The sequence below is a fragment of the Acanthochromis polyacanthus genome, chromosome 2, assembly GCF_021347895.1.
Source record: "Acanthochromis polyacanthus isolate Apoly-LR-REF ecotype Palm Island chromosome 2, KAUST_Apoly_ChrSc, whole genome shotgun sequence".
In the NCBI taxonomy this organism is placed as follows: domain Eukaryota; kingdom Metazoa; phylum Chordata; class Actinopteri; family Pomacentridae; genus Acanthochromis; species Acanthochromis polyacanthus.
In genome coordinates this window covers 34,162,808-34,188,411 of record NC_067114.1, presented here as the reverse complement: position 1 = coordinate 34,188,411, position 25,604 = coordinate 34,162,808, and the positions used below count along the sequence as shown (strand labels likewise).

General features: G+C 40.1%; 1 protein-coding gene across 1 annotated transcript in view; it reads left to right on the top strand.

Annotated features, from left to right (window-relative positions):
• Positions 1-24,249, top strand: part of vstm2b (V-set and transmembrane domain containing 2B) — a 35,169-nt gene extending 10,920 nt beyond the window's left edge. The window contains exon 5 of the mRNA XM_022205487.2: positions 23,246-24,249. Within this exon, the coding sequence (XP_022061179.1) occupies positions 23,246-23,334 (89 nt within the window). The 3' untranslated portion in view covers positions 23,335-24,249. The remainder of the gene's footprint in view (positions 1-23,245) is intronic.
• Positions 24,250-25,604: the final 1,355 nt, after the last annotated feature.

Genomic DNA, 25,604 nt, shown 5'->3' with positions numbered 1-25,604 from the left:
TAATTACTCCGCCAAGGAACACTCGGAGTTTTGTGATGTTTGGTGTTGGTTTGACTGTCCGTCTGTTTGTCTGTCCATCTGTTTGTATGTCTGTCTATTTGCAACATTTCTCAAAAACAGACTAATGGGATTTGGATGAAGTTTTCAGGGAAGGTCAGAAATAGCACAAGGAACAAGTGATTAGATTTTGGCAGTGATGCGGCTTATAGTCTGGATCCACGGATTTGTTTAAGATTTCTGTATCATTGTGAGATAGCGCCACGGTGTCACTGTAACTATGACTACAAGTGAACACTACGTCAGCTGCCTGCTGACAATCACATCTGCTGCGGACCATGAATTTTTAAAAAATTTCATCCGTCGGAAATCATACAACAACTGAGCAGCCTTGGTAGAGTACTGCACTCTTTGAGTGCTTTTCTTGTTACAGGTGTGGCCATTTAGAGCGGCAGGCAGATAGCATTATAGGACAGTGTGTAATCCAGAGACCTTTTCATTGGCCATCCTCAGTTCCACTCATGCTCTACCTTTCTGATCATTTTTGGAATAGCTTGGACTGCTGCTGGATAGTGATGACCACAGCGACAAAATTGAATTTTTATGCTGCTCCTCAGGAAACCTATAGGTGACTGTGACAGCCCAGTTTTGATGTGTTGTCTAAGGTTACATGTTTCTAATAGCTGCAAGAAATGTCAGCAACGCACACATTTACCCTCAGAACTTCATGTGACGGAACAAAACTACATATTTCACAAAAAAAAAACTGTAAAGAAGCTTGCAGATTTCACTTTTAAAAGTTCTACTTGGATACATCCAAATTTATTAGAGCAGAAAAAACCTCTAATACACTGTGAAAAACACTAACGCAGACAGAGATTAGACAAGTAAGCATACAGTGCTTTGAAAAAGTATTTGTCCCCTTCTCAAATTCTTATGTTTTTTGCACCAGGGGCGGAGCTAGACCATTTTCAGGGGTGCTTGAGCACCCCTTAATTTTTTTTTAAGCACCCCTAGTATTATTGGGCGTTATTTATTTATGTTTATAATAAATGCTGAAATAATTATTAACAGTGTTATTTATTTTACCGTTTCAAACCAAATGTAAAATCTGGCAAAGTTCTCCCTAATTTGCCCCCCCCCCTTTTGGATAATGGTTTGATCCATCAAGAGAGCGCAAGTTCCCCTCTACTCTGCCGCTGCGGTGAATGCTGCTCCCACCCCTGTGTGTGTGTGATGGATCGGGCAGAGAGATTGACAAGCTAGCCAACAGAGCCAGCAACTGCAGGTGACTGCTACATTTACTTGGTATTTATACCCTGAAGTGAACTCACAAGTTTGTCCATGAAATCTGCATTTATAAGCCTGAGTTGTCTAAACAAACAATCCAGCTAGCTAGCTTGCCTTCTAGCTAGCAAATTTTACTCGTTTAGCCTCGCAAATCACAAAATGAAGCAAGCAATGCTTATGGCATGCCAAACATGAAGGTGAAAAAAGGCTATTGTAATTTCACACTGGTGCCATATCATTGTTTTATCAATGTGTTGTTTGTAGGCCGACCGTCACAATGGACATTAGGGCATTTTTTTTCCAAGAAAACTCCAGCAAAAGCTTCAGGTAAGGTTTGGGGGGCAAAGTACAGGACACGAGCGACGTTACTGCATGTGTTCAAATGTTTATTTTGTGGCGTTAACTCAATTGCTAGCAGACATATTTTGAAAATCAAACTTCAAACGGTCAGCATTTTGAGAAGGACTATTTTGACTGTTTCTTGAACCAACGAATAGTATCTAAGAAAATGACTGAGCTCTGTTATGAATGCAGAAGAGCTGGGTGAGCCATCGCTTAACATTGGTCAGATGTGCGCCCAACCAGGTGCTAAGCACCCCTAGAGCTGAAAGTCTAAAACCGCCCCTGTTTTGCACCAAAAAGAAAAAAATATTCACAGCTACCTGGCTCTGTGTGAAAAAGTAATTGCCCCTCAAACCAAAAAACTGGTTGGGCCACCATCAGCAGCAACAACTGAAATCAAGCATTTTCTATAACTGGCATTAAGTCTTTCACATTTGTGAAGATATTTTTGGCCCACCCTTCTTTGCAGAATCCTGTGCAGTGTATTGGTGGTTAGCACTTTTGCCTTGCAGCTAGAACATTCCCAGTTCACATCCTGGCCTTCCCAGGATCTTTCTGCATGGAGTTTGCATGTTCTCCTTGTGCATACATGGGTTTTCTCTGGGTACTCCGGCTTCCTCCCACAGTCAAAGAACATCCTGAGGTTAACTGGTGACTCTAAATTGTCCACAGGTGTGAATGTGAGTGTGATTGTTTGTATTTGTAGCCCTGCGATAGGGTGAAGGGAGGGGACACCCTGGACAGGTCACCAGTCTTAGCTAGCTAGGGTAGACTCCAGCCCCTCCGCGTCTCTTATGAGGATTAAGCAGTGTATAGATAATGGATGGATGGGTGTTTTAATTCAGCAACACTGGAGGGTTTTCGAGCATGAACAGCCTTTCTCAGGGCATGCCACAACATTTCAGTTGGATTTAAGTCTTTGACTAGGCCACTCCAAAGCCTTCATTTTGTTTTTTGAGCCATTCAGAAGTCGACTTGCTGATGTGTTTTGGATTGTTGTTCTGCTGCCGAACCCAAGTGCACTTCAGCTTGAGTCACAAACTGATGGCCAAATATTCTCCTTCAAGATTTTCTGGTAGACAGCAGAATTTATGGCTCCATCTATCACAGCAATTGCCTAGGTTCTGAAGCAGCAGAGCAGCCCCAGACCATCACACTACTACCACCCTGTTTGACTGTTAGTATGATGTCCTTTTTCTGAAATGCTGTGTTACTATTATGCCAGATGTAACGAGACACACACATTCCAAAAAGTTCAACTTTTGTTTCGTCAGTCCATATAATATTCTCATTCAGATGGGGTTTTTTTTGTTGTTTTTTTTTTGCAAGTAAGACAAACCTTTATGTTCTTTTTGGTCAGCAGTGACTTTCTCCTTGGAACTCTGCTATGGATGCCGTTTTTGCCCAGTGTCTTCCTTAGTGTTGAGTCAGGAACACTGACCTTAACTGAGGCAAGGGAGACCTGCAGTTCTTTAGATGTTGTCCTGGGTTCCTTTATGATCTCCAGGATGAGTCATTGCTGTGCTCTTGGGGTAATGTTGGTAGGCTGGCCACTCCTGGGAAGGTTCAACACTGTTTCCATTTGTGAATAATGGCTCTCACCATGGTTCGCTGAAGTCCTAAAGCTATAGAAATGGCTTTGTACGCCATTCCAGACTGATAGATGTCAATTACTTTATTTGTCATCTTTTCTTGAATTTCTTTGGATCACTGCATTTTGTTGCAGCTTTTGAAAGTCTTTTGGTGGACTTCATTTTGTCAGACAGGTTCTATTTAACCCTTTAAGCTTCAGTCAATTCCAGCCGTTTTCAGTACAAAAAATCGCTAATATTCTATTTTTAAATTAAAAAAATGACGAAAAATACAGGGGATATTGGACGCACATCGCGAGGTGCATTTCCTTGAAAACGACCGATTCGTGGATTTTATACCGACTTCAGGACATGTTTTGGACAAAATAGTTTACTGGCTTGTGTCATCTGGATGTAAAAGGTTGGATTATGGCCGTTTTTTGTGGAATCTTTTTTTGTATGTAATAATAAACCCGGAAATGTGAGTCGCGCTGTGTGCGTTGAAGCCGTGTATAGAGAACGGATGGATGAATATTCGTTTTTGTCGGACAAATGTGTTTTTCTCACCCGCTGTGGTAATCACATCTGAAAGTGGTTTATACCGGCGGATTCATGAGAATCTAAGCTTTCCATCGGCGTATAGTGTTTGTATAATCGGGTTTGCAGCCATCGGACATTCTTGAAATTTCTATGCAAATTAGTAAGTGTACTGCCGGCGGTACACCTACGACGCACTGAAGCGTAAAGGGTTAAGTGATTTCTTGATTGAACACATCTAGAGGTAATCAGGCTTGGGTGTGGTCAGTGAAGTTGAACTCGCTTTCCAAAAAATGTGATTAACCACAGTTAATTCATAATTTAACAAGAGGGGCAATTACTGTTTTATATAGGGCCAGGTAGGTTTGGATAGCTTTTTCGCCTTAAAACATTAAATCATCGTTTGCTTTGGTTGTCTTTGTCTAATATTTAAATTTGTTTGATGGTCTTAAACATTTAAGTGAGGGAAATATTCAAAAAAATAAGAATTCGAAAAGGGGCAAATACTTTTTCACGGCACTGTACAAAGTCATGAACTACTCATTCCCTGAATATGTGCACATATGAGCCATAATCACTGACAGTGAAGTGAATAACACTGCTCATCCTATTACAATGTAGGGAAACCCAGGGCCCTAGAAGTTATATGAATGTTTGTTCCAACGTGCCTGAACAGTGCTGCAGATCATGTACCTCCATTTGGCAAAGGCACTTTCTTATGACAGCAGACTAACCCATCAGGATCTGTCACATGGTCATAACTGTTCAGGAGCATCTCAAAGAACATGACAAAAACCCCAAGACCACCAGGCTCCCCAGATAATCTGACGGACCACACAGGATACTTTGGAACAAACCCATCCCAGGACCCAAAGGGTCCGTATTCAACATCCCAGTACCAGATACCACAGAACACCCCCAGACGTCCATGTCTATGCTGTGATAGTTATTTTGGCGGAATATTATCCAGGTGGTTTTAATGTTGTGGCTGATCAATGTGTAGTACAATGATGAATCACCATATTGAGAACAAACTACTGAGGCTACGTGTTGGTCTTTTTAAAGGACTAAACAAGCAGCTCAAACTGTGTAGCTGCTTTGCTTCCTCTATGCTGTTACCGTATACCATCTAGTTGTTCACATCTGAAACCTTAATTTTTGCTCCATTGTTGGCACATGCTGTGTTCAGAGCCACTCGCTATGAATTTACTTCAATCCATTTCATGAAGCAGCTAACAAAGGATTATCCAATTTATAGGGACATCAGCATGTCACTCGGATTAGAGAGGATAATTGTAATCATAAAATATTTGACATGTTTTCTGTCCACCTCATTCAGCTGACTAGAGGACCAACAACACAGTGCTTAAACTCATAGATTTTCTTATCACCGGTGCATAAATGCAGAACTGCAAAGGTTAGATGTCAAAAGCTCTGTACTTTAGACTTGACTTGATCCTCAGATCATTTTATGTAGTGTCTACCTTTTGTTTTCTTCTCCTTATAAATGGTTGAATTATAAAGATTGGGCTTTCATATTCTGCATTCTGAATTAAACATCGTATAAACAAGGAAGGCGAGCATAATCTAACATCTCACAGTGTGTCTTATTTTTTCAGCTTTCTAAAAAACACAGCTCAGTCAAGTTGAATTGTTGTTTTGCAAATAATAGATATTCATGTTGACAGTTGAGCAAAGCCAGAGGGAGTTCACATGAAAGTCATGAACGCCACACTCCACACAGATTAGAGGAACATGGAAGAAATAATTAATTTTATCTCCAGCATCGTTTCTTCTCCTCTTTAGCAGTTTTGCATTTACAGTAGATTTTCAGTAGTGTTTGCGAAGTATTCATCTGGCTTTGTGTTACTTTCTTTAAAACTGAGATTCTTGTTCCAGTGATCATACATTTTCGGGGTGAACAATCTTTAGATTGTTCCACGTCAGTTTTCTTTTTCTCAATATTTAAGCAAAGATTATATCTGAAAATTTCCTGATTTGTCTGTTTTCCAGTTGAGCTCTGCATTTCCCCACTTTATTCTGAAAAGGCTATATTGATTTTGTGTAATGCCATCAGTGTCATGTGACCTGAATAGTGGTTTCCTTAAGCTGTGCATGTGACTCTGCAGTGCACTCAGCTGTATGGACCATACAGGGGAAAGCATCAACATGCAACCATGACTCTCTGATTTCAGCACGTGATGTGCATTAGCACAGTGTTAATCAGAGGGTAGAAAAGTATAAATGCAAAAAGAAAGTATAAAATGCAAAGTATAAATGCAATGCCGTCACTGCGCTGCAGGAATCAGTCTGCAGAAAACTGACCTGGTGCATGTTGGTGCAGTAATTTTACATCTGTCTGACACACAACGGCTGATTACAGAACAGTTCTTTTCTCTGATCTTAATCCAGATGATCCTGCGTTGTCCTCTTTGCTCAACGACATTTATCTTAGCTTATGAATCAGCTGTTTTTCTGAAAAGCTGCTAGAATTAAACAGCCCTTTCATGAAGTGCACCACTGATGCATTATACTGACAAAATGAAGTCCATATGTTTTATTCTTTAACTTCTTTCTCCATAATTTTCATGGTGTTCTCTCTTCTTTCTGTGTCCTTCAAAAGTTTCTGTCTTTATCAAAAAAATCCCGACAGCCAGTTAACCATGGCTTTTATATAGTTCTCAGCGGTACCAGTCACATATCAGGCAGAATTTGGGGGAAATATGCGAATGAAAACACAAAGCATCTCAGTTTATTTTGCACATATTTGCTTCATTATGATGGTTTATTCATAAAATCATTGATTTTAGATGTCTGTTCCTGCTGATGGTTCCAGTATTAAAATAACAACAAATAACAAATTCTGCTTAACCAACACATACATACATTATCATCTCAAGCACATCAACAACATGAAAAATCCCAGAATCAAGAGTCCGTGGTGGAGGAGGAAGCAACAACAAAAAGAGTTAGCATGAGTGTGATGATCAGTTTATAGGTTCCATGCTGTACACCCGAATCCATGATTGGATGTTACAAGCAACACAGCTGTGAATGAGCCAGTCATTGAAAAGCATACTGCAAACAGCTGGTGCCACTCAGCCAGTTCAAGCGTGACTTCAGTGCTGTGCCCCAATTAACACTTCATTAGATGGAATAGATTGGACTTGAGTAGCACATAAGCAGTGCAGATCTGAAGAGGAGAAAGCTGGTGATTAATATTGCTGTGGTATGTTGATATTTTCACATTTGTATCCCTGAGTGGACTGTCAGCCAGACAGGCTGCTTGTGTTTGCTGAGTCAAATTCAGCTTCAGTGATTGAGTGACACCTTTCTATTGACAGAAGAAACTAGAGGAATGTTGTGCTGTTTTTTTTTTCTTCTCCCCACAGTATTTCTACTCAGTTGATCTGCTGGAAGTATTTAACAACAGATGAAGGCTAAAACTAAAAGGTTACCTCTGCTGCCTTATCCTCAGTAATAACAGACAATGTAGTGAATGGCAAGAGGAGGGGGAGGAGGAGGGAGAGCTCAAAAACACAAGCATCTGCCACTTTTCAGCAATGTCGTCTGACTGAGTGGCAGAAACAATTAATATGGGTGGGGAGTGCAGAGTGAGGGGAGAGATAAGCTGTCAGGTGTCTCAAATTGCCTCTCATTTATATGTCTCATCTGAGTCTTTTTGGCCTCGACAGGGGGCAACATAACAACTGATAATGACATTATTGACATATTAAGTGCATGTCAGCTAACAGTGAGGAATCATTTGCAGTGGTGTTTGTGTTCATCTGATGAATCTCCATAAAGGCCAGAGTCATAGACTGTATATAAAAGCATCTGGCCTCAAAAATGAAGCCCACCCGGAAGTGTCAAAAACTTGCAATATCGCGCCGTCCGCTAGGGTTGGCTCCAAAAAGCTTTTGCTACATAGACCCCAATTAATTTTTGGAAAAAATAAAATTTGATAGACTGATTTTCTACAGCTCAGGATTTTTTTCCCGTTAGTTTTCATGGTCAAAATGAGAGATCAGGTGGCCGATCTTAAAATAAATCAATACTGAATTTTAAATAAATCGTTAAAGTTGGCGGAGCCAGGGGGCGTGGCTATACTTGATAGACAGTCTTGTCTGGAATGACTGACAGATCCTCTAGGGCGAGGCTTTCAGCTGTCTGGCTTCAGTCTGGCCCGCCCATAGACTGGTCCTTCCCCTAGTTGCTCTCCGGTCCAGCCTGTTTGATGACGCTTTTTACGTCACTGACTCCATAAAATCCAAAATGGTGACCAGGAAGTAGCAAAATCCGGGCTTCATATTCTCGGCGTTGAAACCAACGGGTGACGTCACGCCTGGCCAGAATTCCCTCTCTTTTAGAAACTCTCAGACGATTACTCGAGGCGACAAATCTAGCGACTTTTTCTGCCGTTTTGGAGACTCTGACAGGAAAACTCGGATCATTCTGCAGTTACTGTCCTCAACAAGCAGCAGGTGCTGCTGCGAGCTTCTCCCTCCCCCTCCCAAAGCACAGGCCGTCAGTCCAGTAACCCCGCAGCAGTCCCAGTGTGATCACTCTGCGGCTAGACGGCAGATGAATCGCGCATGCACAAAGTCACTACAGATCCCTTTCAGACTTATGGAGCGGGTTATAAATGAAAATGTTTTCTTCACTGTCATACTAAAATAAACCACAGCATTTAGCCTCTAGTTCAAAAACATATTTTGGGTGTTTTATACTCACGTTGTCTCTTCCACAACGTTATTCCTCTCTCCTACAACGTTGATTATAATTACATGCAAACTGGGAAACATGCACACGAACAACCAGCTCAGACCGACGAGCTTGTACCTAAAAGAGGGTGAACTTCTGTAATATGATGGTGGTTTGGATTTAAAAAGACTAACAAGGATCAGACTACCATACTTTGTAAGGTATGCCGCTGCTCGGTCCCATTCATTCATTGAATTTACCAAAAATATGCTATATCGTATCGGGATATAAAATAAGCTATATGGGGATATAAAATTTTGGTCATATCGCCCAGCCCTACTACCAGTCCAATGTTTGGACACATCTTCTCGTTCAATGGCTCTTCTTTAATTATTTCATACATTGTAGATTAATACTAAAGGCATCAAAACTATGACAGAATACATATGGAATTAACACACAGACGCACGCACTCACTCACGCACGCATGCACCACTCTTCTGCAGTGTTGCACAGACATGTTTGTACAGTAATCCAGAACAAACAAACAGTGACTCTAGAAAAGGCCTTTTCACATTTTACTTACACCATTAATGCTTCTAGTACACGCTTGGGAGGGGCGGTTGAGGCAAGGAGTTGATTATAATCTGTGACGTCACTGCTAGATGAAACTAAATCTTACACACTGAACCATTCAGGTACCAAGCTAAAAAAAATTAAAAAATCATCCGATGTATTTGAAAGTTTAACTTTGGAAACCAGGAGATCACTGAACAACCTGTGAACCACCTGCTGGAAGTGAATGATACCAAGAAGTGAAAGTTTAACAGAAATATAAATATATATGTTGTTACCAGAGTGTGTTATGTGGTGAAGGTAAAGGTCTTCACTTAAAATCCAACTAACTTTGAAATCTGACCCGGAATTCCCACGCATTACCAGATTTAGATAGAGTCTGACTGGGTCGCTCTGAGAGTATTTATGATTCTTTGGATCACCTCATCCTTTCTTACACACAGCAGTCAGAGCTGTTTTCTGATTCACTCTAGAAAACTGTAACTTCAGTGTGTTGCTGCAATGTGTGTTGGTCCATTGTGAGTACTTTTGTTTGAGAAACTGATAATGACATTATTGACATATTAAGTGCATGTCAGTACACCTCTATAAGACAGTACTCTACAGAAAACTGATAAATTAGTGTCTTATTTAAAAGATGTGGTGCTTTTCTCTATTTCCCATCTTAAACACAAAATGTCTAGAATTCTGGTGGCATTATTTTCTAGTTTTTCTTTTTAAGATTAAAGAGCCAATTTCAGTCTGTTTTAAAGGTTTAAACAAGGGGAGGCCCAGGGTTTAGCGCACAGCTAGCTCACTGACTCCATGGAAATATTATATGACAGGGGTGTCAAACATGTGGCCCACGGAACAAAAGCGAGCTGCCGGAGGGTCCAATCTGGCTGCCGGGATGATTTTGTAAAGCGTGAAAATTAAAGACAAGACATTAACTGCAGATTGTAAATTTGTATAACTCTAAATTTAAAATACATTCTAGACCATGCCAAATTGATGTGATCAATTCAATTTAGTTCAGTCAATCTTTTATTGTCATTGTCAATAAAACTATGAAATTTCATTCTGAGTATGTCATACACTGCATAACAATGATATAAAGTGCAAGGATGGTGCACGTCCCGTCTCTTAGTCCCATAAACACCCACTGTGTAAAATTAACACACCTTAACATACAATTTAATTATTTAGTGCAGACACAAATGCATAAATAGGAACAGTAACAGTGGTACTGCAGCACCCAGAACATACAGACAGTTATTTGAATGATGTTTCATTAATGTGACAATGTAAAGTCCACTTCATAGCTATTGTAACAGTGGGGTATGGTGAGTGTCTCTGGATGGGGCAGAGAGAGGGGGAGAAGCGGGGGGTCTCATTTTTGTGATTTTTTTGGTTTTGTTTTTTTGGTCTGACTTTTGCCGTTTGTCTCATGTTTTGTCATTTTGTTTCTTGTTTTTGTCATTTTGGGTTTTCTTTTTGTTTCACTTGTGTTTTGTCTTATTTGTCATTTCACGTTTTCCTTTATTCATTGTTCTGTGTATTGTTTTTATCATTTTGTAGGGTTCTTTGTCTCTTATTGTGCCTATTTTTTGTTGTTTCTCACTTTCATCATTTTTTGTCTTGTTTGTGTCATTCAAGAAATTTGTCTCGTTTTTGTCATTTGTCCATTTTTTGTCACTTTGTAACATTTTTGTCTAATTTTTGTAGGGTTAGGGATTAGATTTTTTGGGGGTTATGTCGTTTGTCGCATTTTTTTGTTCTTTTGTTTATCGCTTTTGTCATTTTGTGTCTCATTTTGTGTCTCATTTTTGTAATATTTTGTCTTGTTTTTGTTGCTTTGATCATAAAGTAAAATGCTATCATTCAGTTCCAGATACCTTGTGCCTTTGTAGATATACTCTGATCTGTAAGTTGTAATGTGTAAATGATGACCTGAGGCATACTATTGTTGAAATTGAATTTATTTTTCTTAAGAAATTTCAGGTTGTTCAGAATGCTTTGTAAAAAGATAACTCCTTAAATGTGAATTTTTTTTGCACTAAATTAATCCAAAAATTTGGAGTTGTAGTTATTTATAGGTTATTATGCTCTGAATTTACTGGTCCGGTCCACTCGAGATCAAACTGGGCTGAATGTGACCACTGAACTAAAGTGAATTTGACACCCCTGTTATATGACAACCTAAGTGGGAGGGCTGAACATTTAATCAATTTAAAATCCAAACTATAATTGGAACCAATGCAGTTAGAAAACTCCAAAAGTTATACAGGATGTGGCTGATGCTGAAATTCCATTTCATTGAATCTGAGTCGAGTAAAACTTTCAGGTGTTGTTTATGCTGTTCATTGATCCATGGTTCAGGCTGCACACTGTGGTTTGACTGACGTAAGCCCAGGATCATTTTTGTAGTTACACTTCATACGTTTTACAGCGCGTCTGCATCAGGATTTAAACTATCATGTTCATGGTTTTACAAATTCATGCCATCCTCCTTGTGTGACAGTCACACATTTGATAGTGTCTCATGAGGTAATGCTCCTTTGATAGTTTAAATCTGTTGCACTCTGACTTTGAACTGAGTCTAGAAAATGAAATCACAAATCCAATCACAATTTCTCTAAAAAAAAATCGCATTCAGATATTTTTCCCAGATGGTTCAATCCTACCGATGCATGTTGATAATGTCAGAAAAGAACTGGTAGTTTTAGGCTCAGTAAATGGATGGTGTGTTGCCTCACTTAATTAAGTGGCAGAGAGAAAATAATGGAAGCCAAGAGTGGCAGAAAGAAGGAAAAATAAATAAGAAGGAAGTGGTCACTCTTATTGAACTTCGGTTTCAGTCAACAATGAAAATAATAAAATGTAGCTACAAAACAGTAAATCCCAGAGAAAAACGGGTCAGGGCCATTCACAGTTTATTCAGTGTATAAGAATGAACATTCCAACAATATGGATAAGAATACAATAAGAGTGCGAAACTCTCATATGAAAGACCTCATGTTTGGTGGATGTTTCTTTGTTAAATATTACAGTATCTAAACATGCAGTTGCAAGTAAAATACTGTCTTACACATTAATGTCAGTAATGTAGCATGAATGCTGCTTGGGATTCTGGAAAAAGGACAGATGTAGCACACGGAGATGGAATCAGACTGACACCAGCCTCTGCTCAGACTCTCTGCACAATCTGACTTGACAGCTGCTCCAATCCCTTATCTGCACAGACTCTGTGTGTGTCTGTGTGTTTTCCATTTAAATGTTGCCGGTTACACCGGATCCATCTGTTTAAGTTGGTTTGTGCTCATTGACACACTTTATCTGGAGTGTAATAAGAACTGCTAAGTAACCAAAACGTGAGATGTGATGGACTTATGAGAGAGGGCATATGGCAGATGACGTTGCTATCAGTGCAGCAGTGATTTCTGACATCTGTGTTGGCAAAGTAAACAGATTCACTAAGCTCCAACTCGCTTTCTCTTTGTCATTAGCAGTGATGAAAACATTCAGGTAGCAGTTTCTCATGTTTAGTGCATGCTGACTGTCATTTTGACCTGTTAGAGTTTAATGTCATACCAGCTGTCATTAATTCTGTAAGGAGTGACATTAAATTTGTATAATGCTTGTGTGTGTCTGCCATATATCAGTGCAATCACACAATGGACCAAATGTTTCTGTAGTTCAATAGCATGACAAATCAGTGTCTTCAGGATGATCAGTTTCAGATGACTAACTTCATGGCTGAAAAAGGAAGTGTGTTGGATTTAGTAACTACAGCTATTATCTCATTATGTCAGATGCACATGTAATTAGCACCTGGCTAGATCAAGACATCCACAACTGTCAGGGTCTACTTAATGTTGACTGAAATCATCTATGAAAATATTATAGATCATGAAAAAATGCTAAAAGACATGTATTGCAATTTGTAATACATACTATACTTGAACAGTTACATCTTATTAATAATGTTATTTTTAGTTTCATAACGTTTTTATCTGATTCAGACTATTGCTCCACTTTAGGACACTTTCAGTTATTTATTCAATGAAAGTCAAAAAGCTTAATTTAGAGTTTGAATATTATTGTACATTTACCATGAAAGTTAAGTCATAGCTTAACAAATAACTGTGTCTATTTTGTGCATCTGTGCACCAAACAAACATTTTTGCCTTGAGGCGGTGCTAATTAGGCACCAAATAGACTTTACTGGAACCACTGTCAGTCTGAGTAGAAGTGACGGTGACAGTTGCAGTCACTGTGTGGAGGTGTAGAGTGAAGGGTGGGTGGTGGGTCACTGTGTCACTATAGGCAGAGATATGAAAATGAATGATGGTTTGAAGAATGCTGGAGACTGAGATGATGTTGCTGCTTTGTTACAGGAATGTACAATGTAAACATTTTTGAAGGGTACGCCATCAAAAGTGTTGCAATATCCTGGGAGCATTAATGACACAGTGGTATTCACAATTACCTGTTCTGATTCAACTTTGTGTGTTTTGCAAGTTTGAAATAATTTATACTATCAAGAGGAGTCAGGAGAGGAGAATGGTGGCACAAGTCAACCATAGGACTTTCATCCAGGACCAGTACTCCTGAAATTAAGTTTCATTTTCACTTGTTTACTTTGGGCTTTGACTTACAATTTGGTTAGATTATGACACAAATGTGTGGTTAGGTTTAGGAAAGTATTGTAGTTTGGATTCAAATACAACCCTTTCACAACATATTTGAAGTTTCTCCTTCATTTTAATCCTCCTTTTATTCTCAAATATTACTTACACATTTTACCTAATGGGGTCAATCTGACCCCAGGGATATTTGCCTCCAGAAAATGATTTACATAAAATTGTTGACCAAGTTTTTGTTTATTTGTTGAATTCATAAATAATCCCTTGATAATGAAACCCATCTGTGAGTTGACCTGTACTGTAGTGCTACCATCAGGCCAAATTTTTAAATTAAAATTAATGTATCTTGAAAAGCTTTCATAGAAGTCTTTTGAAATTTACTGACAACATTAATGACCACAAGAGTATGAACCTTATTGATTTTAGTGATGATATGATCTTTCCTGTAGTGCCACCACCAGGTCAAACTTTTAGTTTTAGAGTTAGTGTATCTTGAATGACAGGAGAAATATTCCCCTTTCAGACTCAGCGGCTTGCTGTTTCTTCAACTTTTGATTTGTAAACTCCTGCCAAAATGAGCCAAGTCAATGTAAGCTCCCAAGTCAGCTACATCCAAGTTTGTCCAGCCGCCCCCATACTCATGCTTCCCCTCTAAATTTGTCATCCCAAGTGCAATACTTTGTAGTGTATTGAAGAGCTCTAATGATGACTTGATGTCTTCAACATGGCTGATTGCATATTTTGTGGGGTCTGGAGTCATTTCGATAGCATTAGTAGCGCTAAGTCTACCCTGATGTTGAAGTGGGGAAGGGACCATATTATCTTTCCATTTTTGGAAGGGATTGTGTGTGCTGGTATTGAGGGTGCTTTCACACCTGTTAGTCTGTTAGAGTGATTCGCTTGGACCCAAAAGTTGTTACAATGTTGCTAATTTCAACTGGTTCGGTTCGCATTCACACCAGTGTTTTCGCAGTTGAACCAACTACGATGAATGTTATATCTCCCCCCAGTCGTTTAGCGGCGCTGTTCAGAAAAATAAGGTGTTTTAGATGACGTAGGTGAACGCTGATTGGCGCAGCATGTGAAGAGGGAAAAATCCCGGAAGAAACCGAACTGGAGTTCACATAGAAGCGGACCGAGACCACCTCTCGAAGGTGGTCTCGGTCCGGTTCTTTAGTCTGCACCAAAAACATCTGGTCTGCTTTCACACCAGTCCAAACGAACCATACTTGCTGGTGTTGCGGACTCCAGTCCGCTTTAAGCGGACCAAAAGGCGTATGTATGAAAGCACCCTCAGACAACATGAGGATCAGCAGTCTCAGGGTGCTTTCACACCTGTTAGTCTGTTAGAGTGGTTCGCTTGGACCCAAAAGTTGTTACAATGTTGCTAATTTCAACTGGTTCGGTTCACATTCACACCAGTATTTTCGCAGTTGAACCAACTACGATGAATGTTATATCTCCCCCTAGTCGTTTGGCGGCGCTGTTCACAAAAATAATGACGTAAGTGAACGCTGATTGGCGCAGCATGTGAAGAGGGAAAAATCCCAGAAGAAAACAACAGGCTGGTTTATTCGTAAACAATGAACTATGTTCTCCTGTTCCTTCTTGTTGCCATATATTCGTATCATTGCTTTATGCAGCAAGCACAAATACTGCTGTTGTTCCAGCATGAAGCTCGCATTCGGTACGAGAACATTACACAGTCGTTTTTGGCACGGAGAAGATGCATTGCAAGACGTTATCGTTATCCCAAAATTCCCCCTGCCTGCAGGTTGCTACGGCAGCTCCCGTACACCAAAAAGTCTGCTGCGCCATCAAGCCGGTCCGAATGGAGACAGGTTTGTGTTCTCACCAGGAGCGAACCGAACTGGAGTTCACATAGAAGCGGACCGAGACCACCTCTCGAAGGTGGTCTCGGTCAAACTTTAGTTTAGTCCGCACCAAAAACATCTGGTCTGCTTTCACACCAGCCCAAACGAACCGTACTTGCTGGTGTTGTGGACTCCAGTCCGCTTTAAGCGGACCAAAAGGCGTATGTGTGAAAGCACCCTCATTCTCATCAGATGAGAATGTCTTAAAAAATCAGGGTCTTCCTGAACAAAATCTTCTGTCTCAGAAACATTCTCCTCTATGTCACTTTCACTGTCAAATAGCTGTTCCAAAACATCATTTACAGTAAACCCTTTGCCAGAGGACATTTTCAAGTGAGAGAGCATGCAGATTGCAGTATGCACAGAGCACAACGAGGAATGATTTGGATAGAGGGCTGCAAACTTTAATATGTCTGCTCCTCCCTTATTTTGCATGAACTACCAATGTCCTTGTGGGAATACCTCACCTCAGCATGGGAATTATCAGTTCTACTTCAGCAGGTGTGAGTACAGTAAGGCACACATACACCTTCATGCCCATGGTGTGAGAAAGTTCTCATGAGAATATTGTTTCTTCCTCTCTCATGTCACGTTAGCACCAAAATGGAAAAATATGGTCCCTCTACTCACTTCAACAAGAAGGTAGACATGCCGCAAAGATTGTGTCTCAGACACAGTCGGCCATGGTGAAGACGTAAAGACATTATTTGAGCTCTAGATGTAACCATCAATTTAAAATACTGTACTTGCGATAATAATTTTAGAGGGGAGGCATTTGTAGTTGGAAAGACTTAGATGTGATCAACTCACAAGCTTGCATTGGCTACCTCAATTTGTCAGGAGGTCACGTCATGTTGTTTCCCACATGCCCACACCACGAGAAGTATCAAAGTTCTCATGGGAAAAGTTGTTTTATCCACTACCCTGTTATTTATCAACTCTGTGCCGGCAGATGTGGAATGCTAGGTCACACACAGAGAGACAAGTTTTATATAGCTAAAGCAGTTTGGGGTTAAACTGATCCCAAAGGAACACTAATGCGTGCAATGTGTGTTCAGTACACTGAAAAAATATTATCACGATAATTTTATGCTTTATCAATTGTCCCCATCAAATTAGGAAAAGTAATGAAATATGAAGCAAAAAAACTAAAGCCAGCTATTATTTTTTGAATGATAAACATTGAATGGGGTCAAACTGACCCCAAGGATAAGAGGAGGGTTAAGGGATATTGAGGTGACAAATCCTGCTCACTAGAATGTATAATTGGTTGACTAAAAAGGACTGTGGACTGAACTGTCTTGGTCATAGTCTATCCCCCTCTAATCCCATACATCCCGATGTGTCTGACAGTCCTGCTGTCTCAGGCGTTTGCAGAGCATTGCTACATCTCGGACATCTCTCAGTGTCTAAAGTATCACTCTCTGGTGATGAATTTGGCCTGTGAGCCAAAGTGAACAAAGTGGGAACTGTGGACATGATTATTTACAATTACAGAAGTATAAAATCCAATAGGCTTCACTCTTCTAGTTAATGAAGGCCTGTTGTTGCTTAATGGCAGAATAACTGTGTCTTCAAACATGCGATGAAGTGAACCAGAAATCCAAGAAGGCCACAAAAAAGGAGAAATGTTTCAGTTTTACTGGGAAGACAGAATATTGTCTTTAGCCTTTTATAAATATCACCAACATGAGTATTTAATATTATTATTTGGTATAGTATTTTATCATTAAAGGTACAAAAGTGTTTTTGATTGGAGACAGCGACAGGCAGTGGTTATGAAAGATAATCTTGTCTAGGCCTTGGACTTCATCAAGCCACCATAACTCTGCTGATCCACAATGTGGTTCTCAGCTGACATCAGACACTGAACACATTGAAGTGAGCACCCTTGATACTATGTTGAATAGGTGAACCTATGCACAAATCTTTTTTGTTTCAACAGTTTTACTTTAAGCACTTGTCTCACAATAATCTGGCCTCACTGTGGCTGACCTTTATTACCTATTCTAAATGTGCCATGTCATTCCAACCAAAGTTTGATTGTGATCAGCAGATTATTACGTGAAATGTATGTTTGAAAAGTAACGCTGCACTATATGGTTGACTTGAGGATCTGTGGCAATACTTGCTAACATCGGGATTTAAAATCACTGACAATGCTTTGGTGCCTTTTACATTCAGAGAAGGTTACAAAATCTAAGCGGAAGACAAAGCCTTCTCTGTGGCTGCCCCTATGTTGTGGAACAAATTGCCTTTGCACCTTAGACAGGCCTCTTCCCTGTCCATTTTTAAGACCCATCTTAAAACACACTTTTATTCTCTGGCTTTCCATCCAGAATGAGACACTGATTTTATGTGTTTTTTAGTGCTTTAATTTGTTATTTCTGATTTTATTAGTGTATAGTGCCTATTATTTAGTGATTTTATTTATTTTTAGTGCCTTTTATTTTGTGATTTTATTTGTTTTGTGTGCTTTTATTGTGTATTCCTGATTTTATTTGCCTTGTTCTGGATGTACAGCACTTTGGTTTAATCGGTGGTTGTTAAAAGTGCTATATAAATAAAGCTGGATTTGACTGGATTGGAAACATCCATCCATCCATCCATCCATCCATCCATCCATCCATCCATCCATCCATCCATCCATTATCATCTATACACCGCTTAATCCTCATTGCAGTGGAATCTATCCCAGCGGACTTAGGGTGAAGACAGGGGACATACTGGACAGGTCATCAGTCTGTCACAGGACTACATACACAGGCAAACAATCACACTCACATTCACACCGATACACAATTTATGATAAGATAAGGAAAGATCAACTTTATTGATCACACAGTGGGAAAAGTTCACCATTGCAGCAGCTCTAAAGGAGAAAAAAGTATACAGGCAGTACAAGAATAAGATTTAGAGTTACCAATTACCCTCAGCATGTTTTTGAACTGTGGGTGGAAGACAGAGTACTCAGAGAAAACCCATCCATGCACAGGGAAAACATGCAAACTCCATGCAGAAAGATCCCGAGATGGCTAGAACATGAACCGGGAACCTTCTAGCTGCAAGGCGAAAGTGCTAGCCACGAAGTTACTGTGCAGCCCTGGTTGCAAGTAAAACATTAAAATTTAAAATCATCACTAGGCAACCACTTACTTTAAAATATCATTCATTTTATTGTCTATGTTGTGTTTTTATGACCCTGTCTGTCTGGAACCTAGTGTTTTATTGTATTGTTATATTGTCTAGTGTAGGTCCCTTGATGCTGTTTGTCAGTAACTCAATATTGTCTTGTTGTGTTATTTAAGGACAGGTCTCTCTTGAGAATGAGACTTAGTGTCTCAATGAGACTACCTGTTTAAATAAAGGCAAAATAAAATAAAAAATCAGTGCAACAAGAACTGAGTTAACTTGTTCCAGAGTCAGTCCTGATTTCCTCGAGGCTCTAGGTAAAATGCTACCAATGGACCCTGCCTGACCCATGAGTCATTGCTACACAGTCACAGCTGACTCACCCGTGCTCCCATTAAAACCCTCCTTCCTTTATAACAGTTTGCTCCATCTGTCAGTCTCAGAACAAGTTGACCTTTAATGTTAGTCCATTCACGTGCATTGTGGGTATCTTTTCTAGGTTGCAGCTGAAAATGCTGTTGCCAGTTGGCGCATGTGAAATGTAATAATTAGACAGATTTCAGTCTCACTTTTGTCTGGCACAAAGTCACAGAACAGCCCAGGAAATGGCTGCAGCCAATCAAGACACAGACACATCAACTTAACCTTACTGTCATATTCTGACGTCAAATTTTGAGAGGTGAGGAAACAAGTTTACCTGGCTGCTGTGTCCACATTCACTCTCGTAGTATTTTTTTCTCTTTTTGTGACCAGAAGGATAGTTCTACTGCATCCTCTCATTAACGTTGGAAACATCTGCTTTGATATGACTGAGACATTAGTGCCCTTGTGTAATTGGCAGGACTCTAATAAACTTGTGTACTTTCCAAATTGAAGGACAGCAGGAGAGAAGCGTAAAATCTAGGGGATTTCTGGGAGGGTCAACATGGATATATGAAATGGAGAGATGTGTTGGGTAGCTGATTTAAATAAAGAGAGAGAGAGGAGGGGTAGAGAGAGATCTGGACAGAAAAACTCTTCTGGGGGAGAGGGAGAGAGGTTTTTTCAGGTGAGCAGCTGAATGTCTCTTAACTTCTGGCCTTATACCCTGAGCCATTCATTAAAGTACAAATCCTACTAATCCAACAATTACATTTGATTTACACTGAACAAAAATATAAATGCAATACTTTCGCTTTTGCTCCCATTTTTCATAAACTGAACTCAAAGATGTAAGAATTTTTCTATGTCCACAAAATGTCTGTTTCTGTCAAATATTGTTCACAAATTTAGGTGTGCCATATCAAGATGCTGATTAGACACCATGATTAGTGTAGAGGTGTGCCTTAGACTGGCCACAATAAAAGGTCACTCTAAAATGTGCAGTTTTACTGCATTGCAGGGGAGAGATCAGAAAACCAGTCAGTATCTGGTGTGACCAACATTTGCCTCACGCAGTGCAAAACATCTCCTTCACATAGAGTTGATCAGGTTGTCGATTGTGGCCTGTGGAATGTTGGTCCACTCCTCTTCAATGGCTGTGCGAAGTTGCTGGATATTGGCGGAAACTGGTACACGCTGTCGTATACGCCAATCCAGAGCATCCCAAACATGCTCAATGGGTGACATGTCCGGTGAGTATGCTGGCCATGCAAGAACTGGGACGTTTTCAGCTCCCAAGAATTGTGTACAGATCCTTGCAACATGGGGCCGTGCATTATACTGTTGCAACATGAGGTGATGTTCTTGGATGTATGGCACAACAATGGGCCTCAGGATTTCATCACGTTATCACTGTGCATTCAAAATGCCATCAGTAAAATGCCCCTGGGTTCGTCGTCCATAGCATATGCCTGCCCATATCACAACCTCATCACCACCATGGGCCACTCGATTCACAACGTTGACATCAGCAAACTGCTAACCCATATGATGACATATGATGCTGTCTGCTACTTGCCTTGTACAGTGAAAACTGGGATTCATCTATGAAGAGACCACCTCTCCACAGTGCCAAATACCATCGAATGTGAGCATTTGCCCACTCAAGTCTGTTATGACGACGAACTACAGTCAGGCCAAGACCCTGATAAGACCAAGGAGCATGCAGATGAGCTTCCCTGAGGCGGTTTCTGTAAATTTGTTCAAAAATTGTTTGGTTATGCAAACTGGTTGTTGCAGCAGCTGTCCGGCTGGCTGGCCTCAGACAATCTTGGAAATGAAGATGCTGGATGTGGAGGTCCTGGGGTGATGTGGTTACACGTGGTCTGCGGTTGTGAGGCTGGTAGGATGTACTGCCAAATTCTCTGAAACGCCTTTGGAGACGGCTTATGGTAGAGAAATGAACATTCAATACATGAGCTACAGCTCTGGTTGACATTCCCGCTGTCAGCATGCCAATTGCACGCTCCCTCAAATCTTGCCACATCTGTGGCATTGTGTTGTGTGATAAAACTGCACCTTTCAGAGTGCCTTTTTATTGTGGCCAGCCTAAGGCACACATATGCAATATTCATGGTGTCTAATCAGCATCTTGATATGCCACACCTGTGAGGTGAATGGATTGTCTTGGTAAAGGTAGTGTCTACAGATACGGACCCGTACCCGTAGCCTGTGGGCTACGAATACGGCACTTTCCATTTGCCAGACAGATACTGACCCATACACGAGTCTCGCAAGTCAAGAAGCTGCTAACCACTGCAAACTGTTGAAAGGTAAGCAGAGGTTAAAGTTAGGGTTAGTTTTAGGGTCAGGTTTAGGGTCCGTACCTGTAGTACCGATGCTACGGGTCCGTACCGCTAGCGTCTACCGGGAGTCACGTGACCCAGCCCGATCTCACGGGGATTCGTGAAACTGTCACGTAAGTTTTAGTTTCGGTTTCGTGTGCACCAACACGATTTCGTCATGTTTTTCGTGCCGCTCACCACGAAATGCGCACCAATGTATTTTAAACGGCGGACTTTTCGTGCCACTCAGAACGTATTTCAAAAGAATGTGTATATTATATTTTTAATGTAAAACCGTGGCGAATCCAACGCTATATTTTGCATGACATCGTCCCTAAACATAACCCTAACCATAACCCTAACCATAACCTAACCATAACCTAACCATAAGCCGGTGGTACACTTACCAATTTGCATAGGAATTTCAAGAATGTCCGGTGGCCGGCGGCTGCAAACGCGATCACACAAGCAGTATACGCCGATGGACAGCTTAGATCGTCATGAATCCGCCGGTATAAACCACTTTCAGATGTGATTACCACAGCGAAAAACATTTCGTGGTGAGCGGCACGAAAAACATGACGAAATCGTGTTGGTGCGCACGAAACCGAAACTAAAACTTACGTGACAGTTTCACGAATCCCCGTGAGACCGGGTTGCGTGACCAGATCTCGCGTATCTGATTGGCAAATGGCAAGTCCGTACCTCTAGCAACAACCCTTGGTAAAGGAGAAGTGCTCACTATCACAGATTTAGACAAATTTGTGAAGAATATTTGAGAGAAACAGACCTTTTCTTTCCATAGAAAAGACTTAGATCTTTGAATTCAGCTCATGAAAAATCGGAGCAAAAATAAAACATTTTGTAATTATATTTTTCTACAGTGTATTTACACCACCATTCAAAAGTTTGGGTTCACTTAAAAATGTCCCTATTTTTTGAAAGAAAAGCATTTGTTTTCAATAAATAGAACATTAAATGGATCAAAAATCCAGTCTAGACATTGTTAATGTGGTAAATGACTATTCTAGCTGGAAATGGATTCTACACAGGGGTACGGAGGTCCATTTCCAGCAACCATTTCTCCTGTGTTCTAATGCTATTGTGTTAGCTAATGGTGTTGAAAGGTTAACTGATGATTAGAAAACCCTTGTGCAATTATGGTAGCACATGAATAAAATTGTGAGTTTTCATGGAAAACATGAAATTGCGTGGGTGACCCAAAACTTTTGATTGGTCGTGTACATGCTCCACTCATGATGAAATCTACTGACTGGAGATTCCCTGTATTCATCTCTACTGTCACAGTGTAGATGTTGTTTGTAGTTTTTAAGGAAATGTGTAAACAACAGCTAGATGGACTATAAGTACTCCACCCTATATGCATCAATGGTACTAAATTATACTAAGAATTTACATAGTACATTAAAATTCATGACATAATACAACCACCGTTTTTACACTTCTTATATTTCACACAGCCAACAGAGGCCAGTATGGCAGGAAGGGGACTAATTTCTAGAATGTTTTATTCTTATAAACATGGTGAAAATATTTTTTTTCATGGCTGTAGACAGTATTATGTGATTCATAGAGCAATTCAAAGATATACACAAAATTCCCTTCTGTAAAAGCAGTTGATTCTAATACATCAAAAAAAGAGAGAATGAAGCAAGAATTTTAAAGCTGACTTCATCCAGTATTTCTATTTTTGTTCTGAAAGTTTATGTTTTCACTTGCATATTTTAACTTCATTTGCATATTTTAACATAAAAGAAAACTAATTATTGTTTTGGTGTAATTATACATCATGAAGCAGAAGTGTGAACTGTTCTATACAGTATTGTTCTAAGCATCTGTCTTCATCTTTTTCCTGTCTCCTTTTCATCCAGACTGCAGCATGATGAGCACCATGGACCCCCTCCTCTGCATCACGCTACTGTTCCTGCATAAGCTGCTCTCCTTCCTGTTGGCCCACTGAAGAGACTTCAACCAAATTTATGTTGACCTGCAACTTCTCACTTTCTATACCAAACAGAAACCAAGTGGCAGTCAGTGCCCACCAGGGAGAGAGGGTCACATTTAATTGATGTTGCAACACATCACCGCAGGGAATGAAAGCAATGCAATGCAGGAGCTGGACAGGACTGGAAAAAAATGAAGGAGAAAGAAGCTCTTCGGACATGAAATGGAGATGAAGCTATGTGACTGACAGAAAAGTGTGGACAAGAGAAACTAGCTTTTGGGTGAATGATGGGAGCATCAATACTGATCCACAAACAGCCTGTGAAGCGTGACCACATGCAGGGCTGCTTCTGCGCTGCTTCATGCACAGCCCTCCTGAAACACTCCAGTCACATTTCTTTGTAGCATTTCCACTGTGTGTTCTGTCCATATAACCATACACATCACTTCACTGTGAGTCCACTGTTCATCTGAACATAGTCAGTGTCATTTGTTATATAGAAGACATGTGACCTCATGTGTTTTTTTTTCTTTGGAGGGAATGATTTGATGAGCATGACCTGTCCAACGTACAGTATGTGACATATTTTTCTGCAGTCATGTCAGGCCTCTTCATAATACAGAGCTAATGTTCGAAAAGTATTAGTCTAATGTGTCATGTCCACCACCTCCTACATACACATACTTTTGTTCTCATAGCTGTGTTCCATAATGTAATCAGCAGATGATAAGCTGAGATATTTTGAGTAAGATAAGGCCCACCTTGTCATTGTTGTTGTTAATCACCTCCAATAATGTTTATTTTTATTAAATTTACAGTGATCAAAGTGACACATTTCATTTCTATGAGAGAAAATGATTTATTAGTAACTTGCAACAGAAGTTAAGGTGAAAGTTTATTGTTTTTGTAATAAAAGGTAGATTACAAAGATGTTGTGTGTTAATGGCTTTCTCTGACCACAGGATAACAAAGATTATAACCGACAGCAGTCATTATTATTATTCTGGCTTCGTGCTCTGCTACAGGTCTAAAGTGTGATGTAATCTACCCATATTCTAGCATTTCTGTCATCTCAACAGTTCACCAGGATTGACACTTTCATTTAGGAAATGTTTTTTTTTTCTAATATTAATGACTTTGTGATAGGATTTTTAATTTTTTTGTGAACATGTACCAGGTGACCATTGAAGAGGACTCAAAAGCAGCACAGAGAGCCCAGATAGGAAAGGAAAATAGCAGCTTGCTTAACCAAGTGGCAAAATAAAGTTATCAAGCAGTAATGACAAATCAAACTCTGAAGTGAGCAGCAACATGTCAGGCAGCATGCAACCAAACTGATGCTGCAAACACTATGGTGAGTCCTAAAGAAGATGATAAGGTGCAAGTGATTATTGATGGGGTGATGGGACAATGGCAGGGAAGACTGAAGGCAGCATCAGGTCAGGTAAAGAATGACAAGAGTTTGATCTCATTTCACTATTTTAAGCCTCCTTGTCTCTTCTATCCTCTGACCTCCTGTATGTGACCTGGAAATCCATCATAAAGGTTGTCTCAGTTCCTTAATGCATCTTGAGGAGAGATGAGCAAGCAGAAGTTTCTTTATACTAGATGTCGTGTGTGTGTGTGTGTGTGTGTGTGTGTGTGTGTGTGTGTGTGTGTGTGTGTGTGTGTGTGTGTGTGTGAACTAGAAAAAAATCAAATATATGGCATCTGTATATTCCTGTCACATTACACCACATTGTGCATTGAATAATGAGTAAATATATACTTTTACTGTCATTAACGCTATTCTGTCAATCTGACAGAAACCATAAAACACCCTTTCATTCAGGTCTGCACTCCCTTCCGCTCACTACGCTCAGCCAACAAAAGACACCTGATCCAATCACCACAACAGGGCCAGTTGATAGAGTCTTCTCTTCTGTGGAATGATCCACCAAACTCTGTTCGATCTGCAGAGTCTCTCTCAGTCCTTAAGAAAAGACTAAAAACCCAACTCTTCACTGAACACCTTGAACTTGTTTTATGGCACTTATCCAGATTGTTTTCTCCTGACCAGATCCTTGCTTGTGTTGTATCTACTCACAGATGAAAGTCACTTTGGATAAAAGTGTCGACTAAATCAAGTTGCAGGAAGCTGTAGCAACCAGTGAACAGATGATGCAGCTGGGCCACACGAAATTTAATTGATGCTGTTTTAAAACAGCTCAAAAACAAAGACATCTCATTTTGTTAAATTACCTTGACTCCTTTCTCCTGGTGTCTCTGTTGGCATTTCTGGTGAG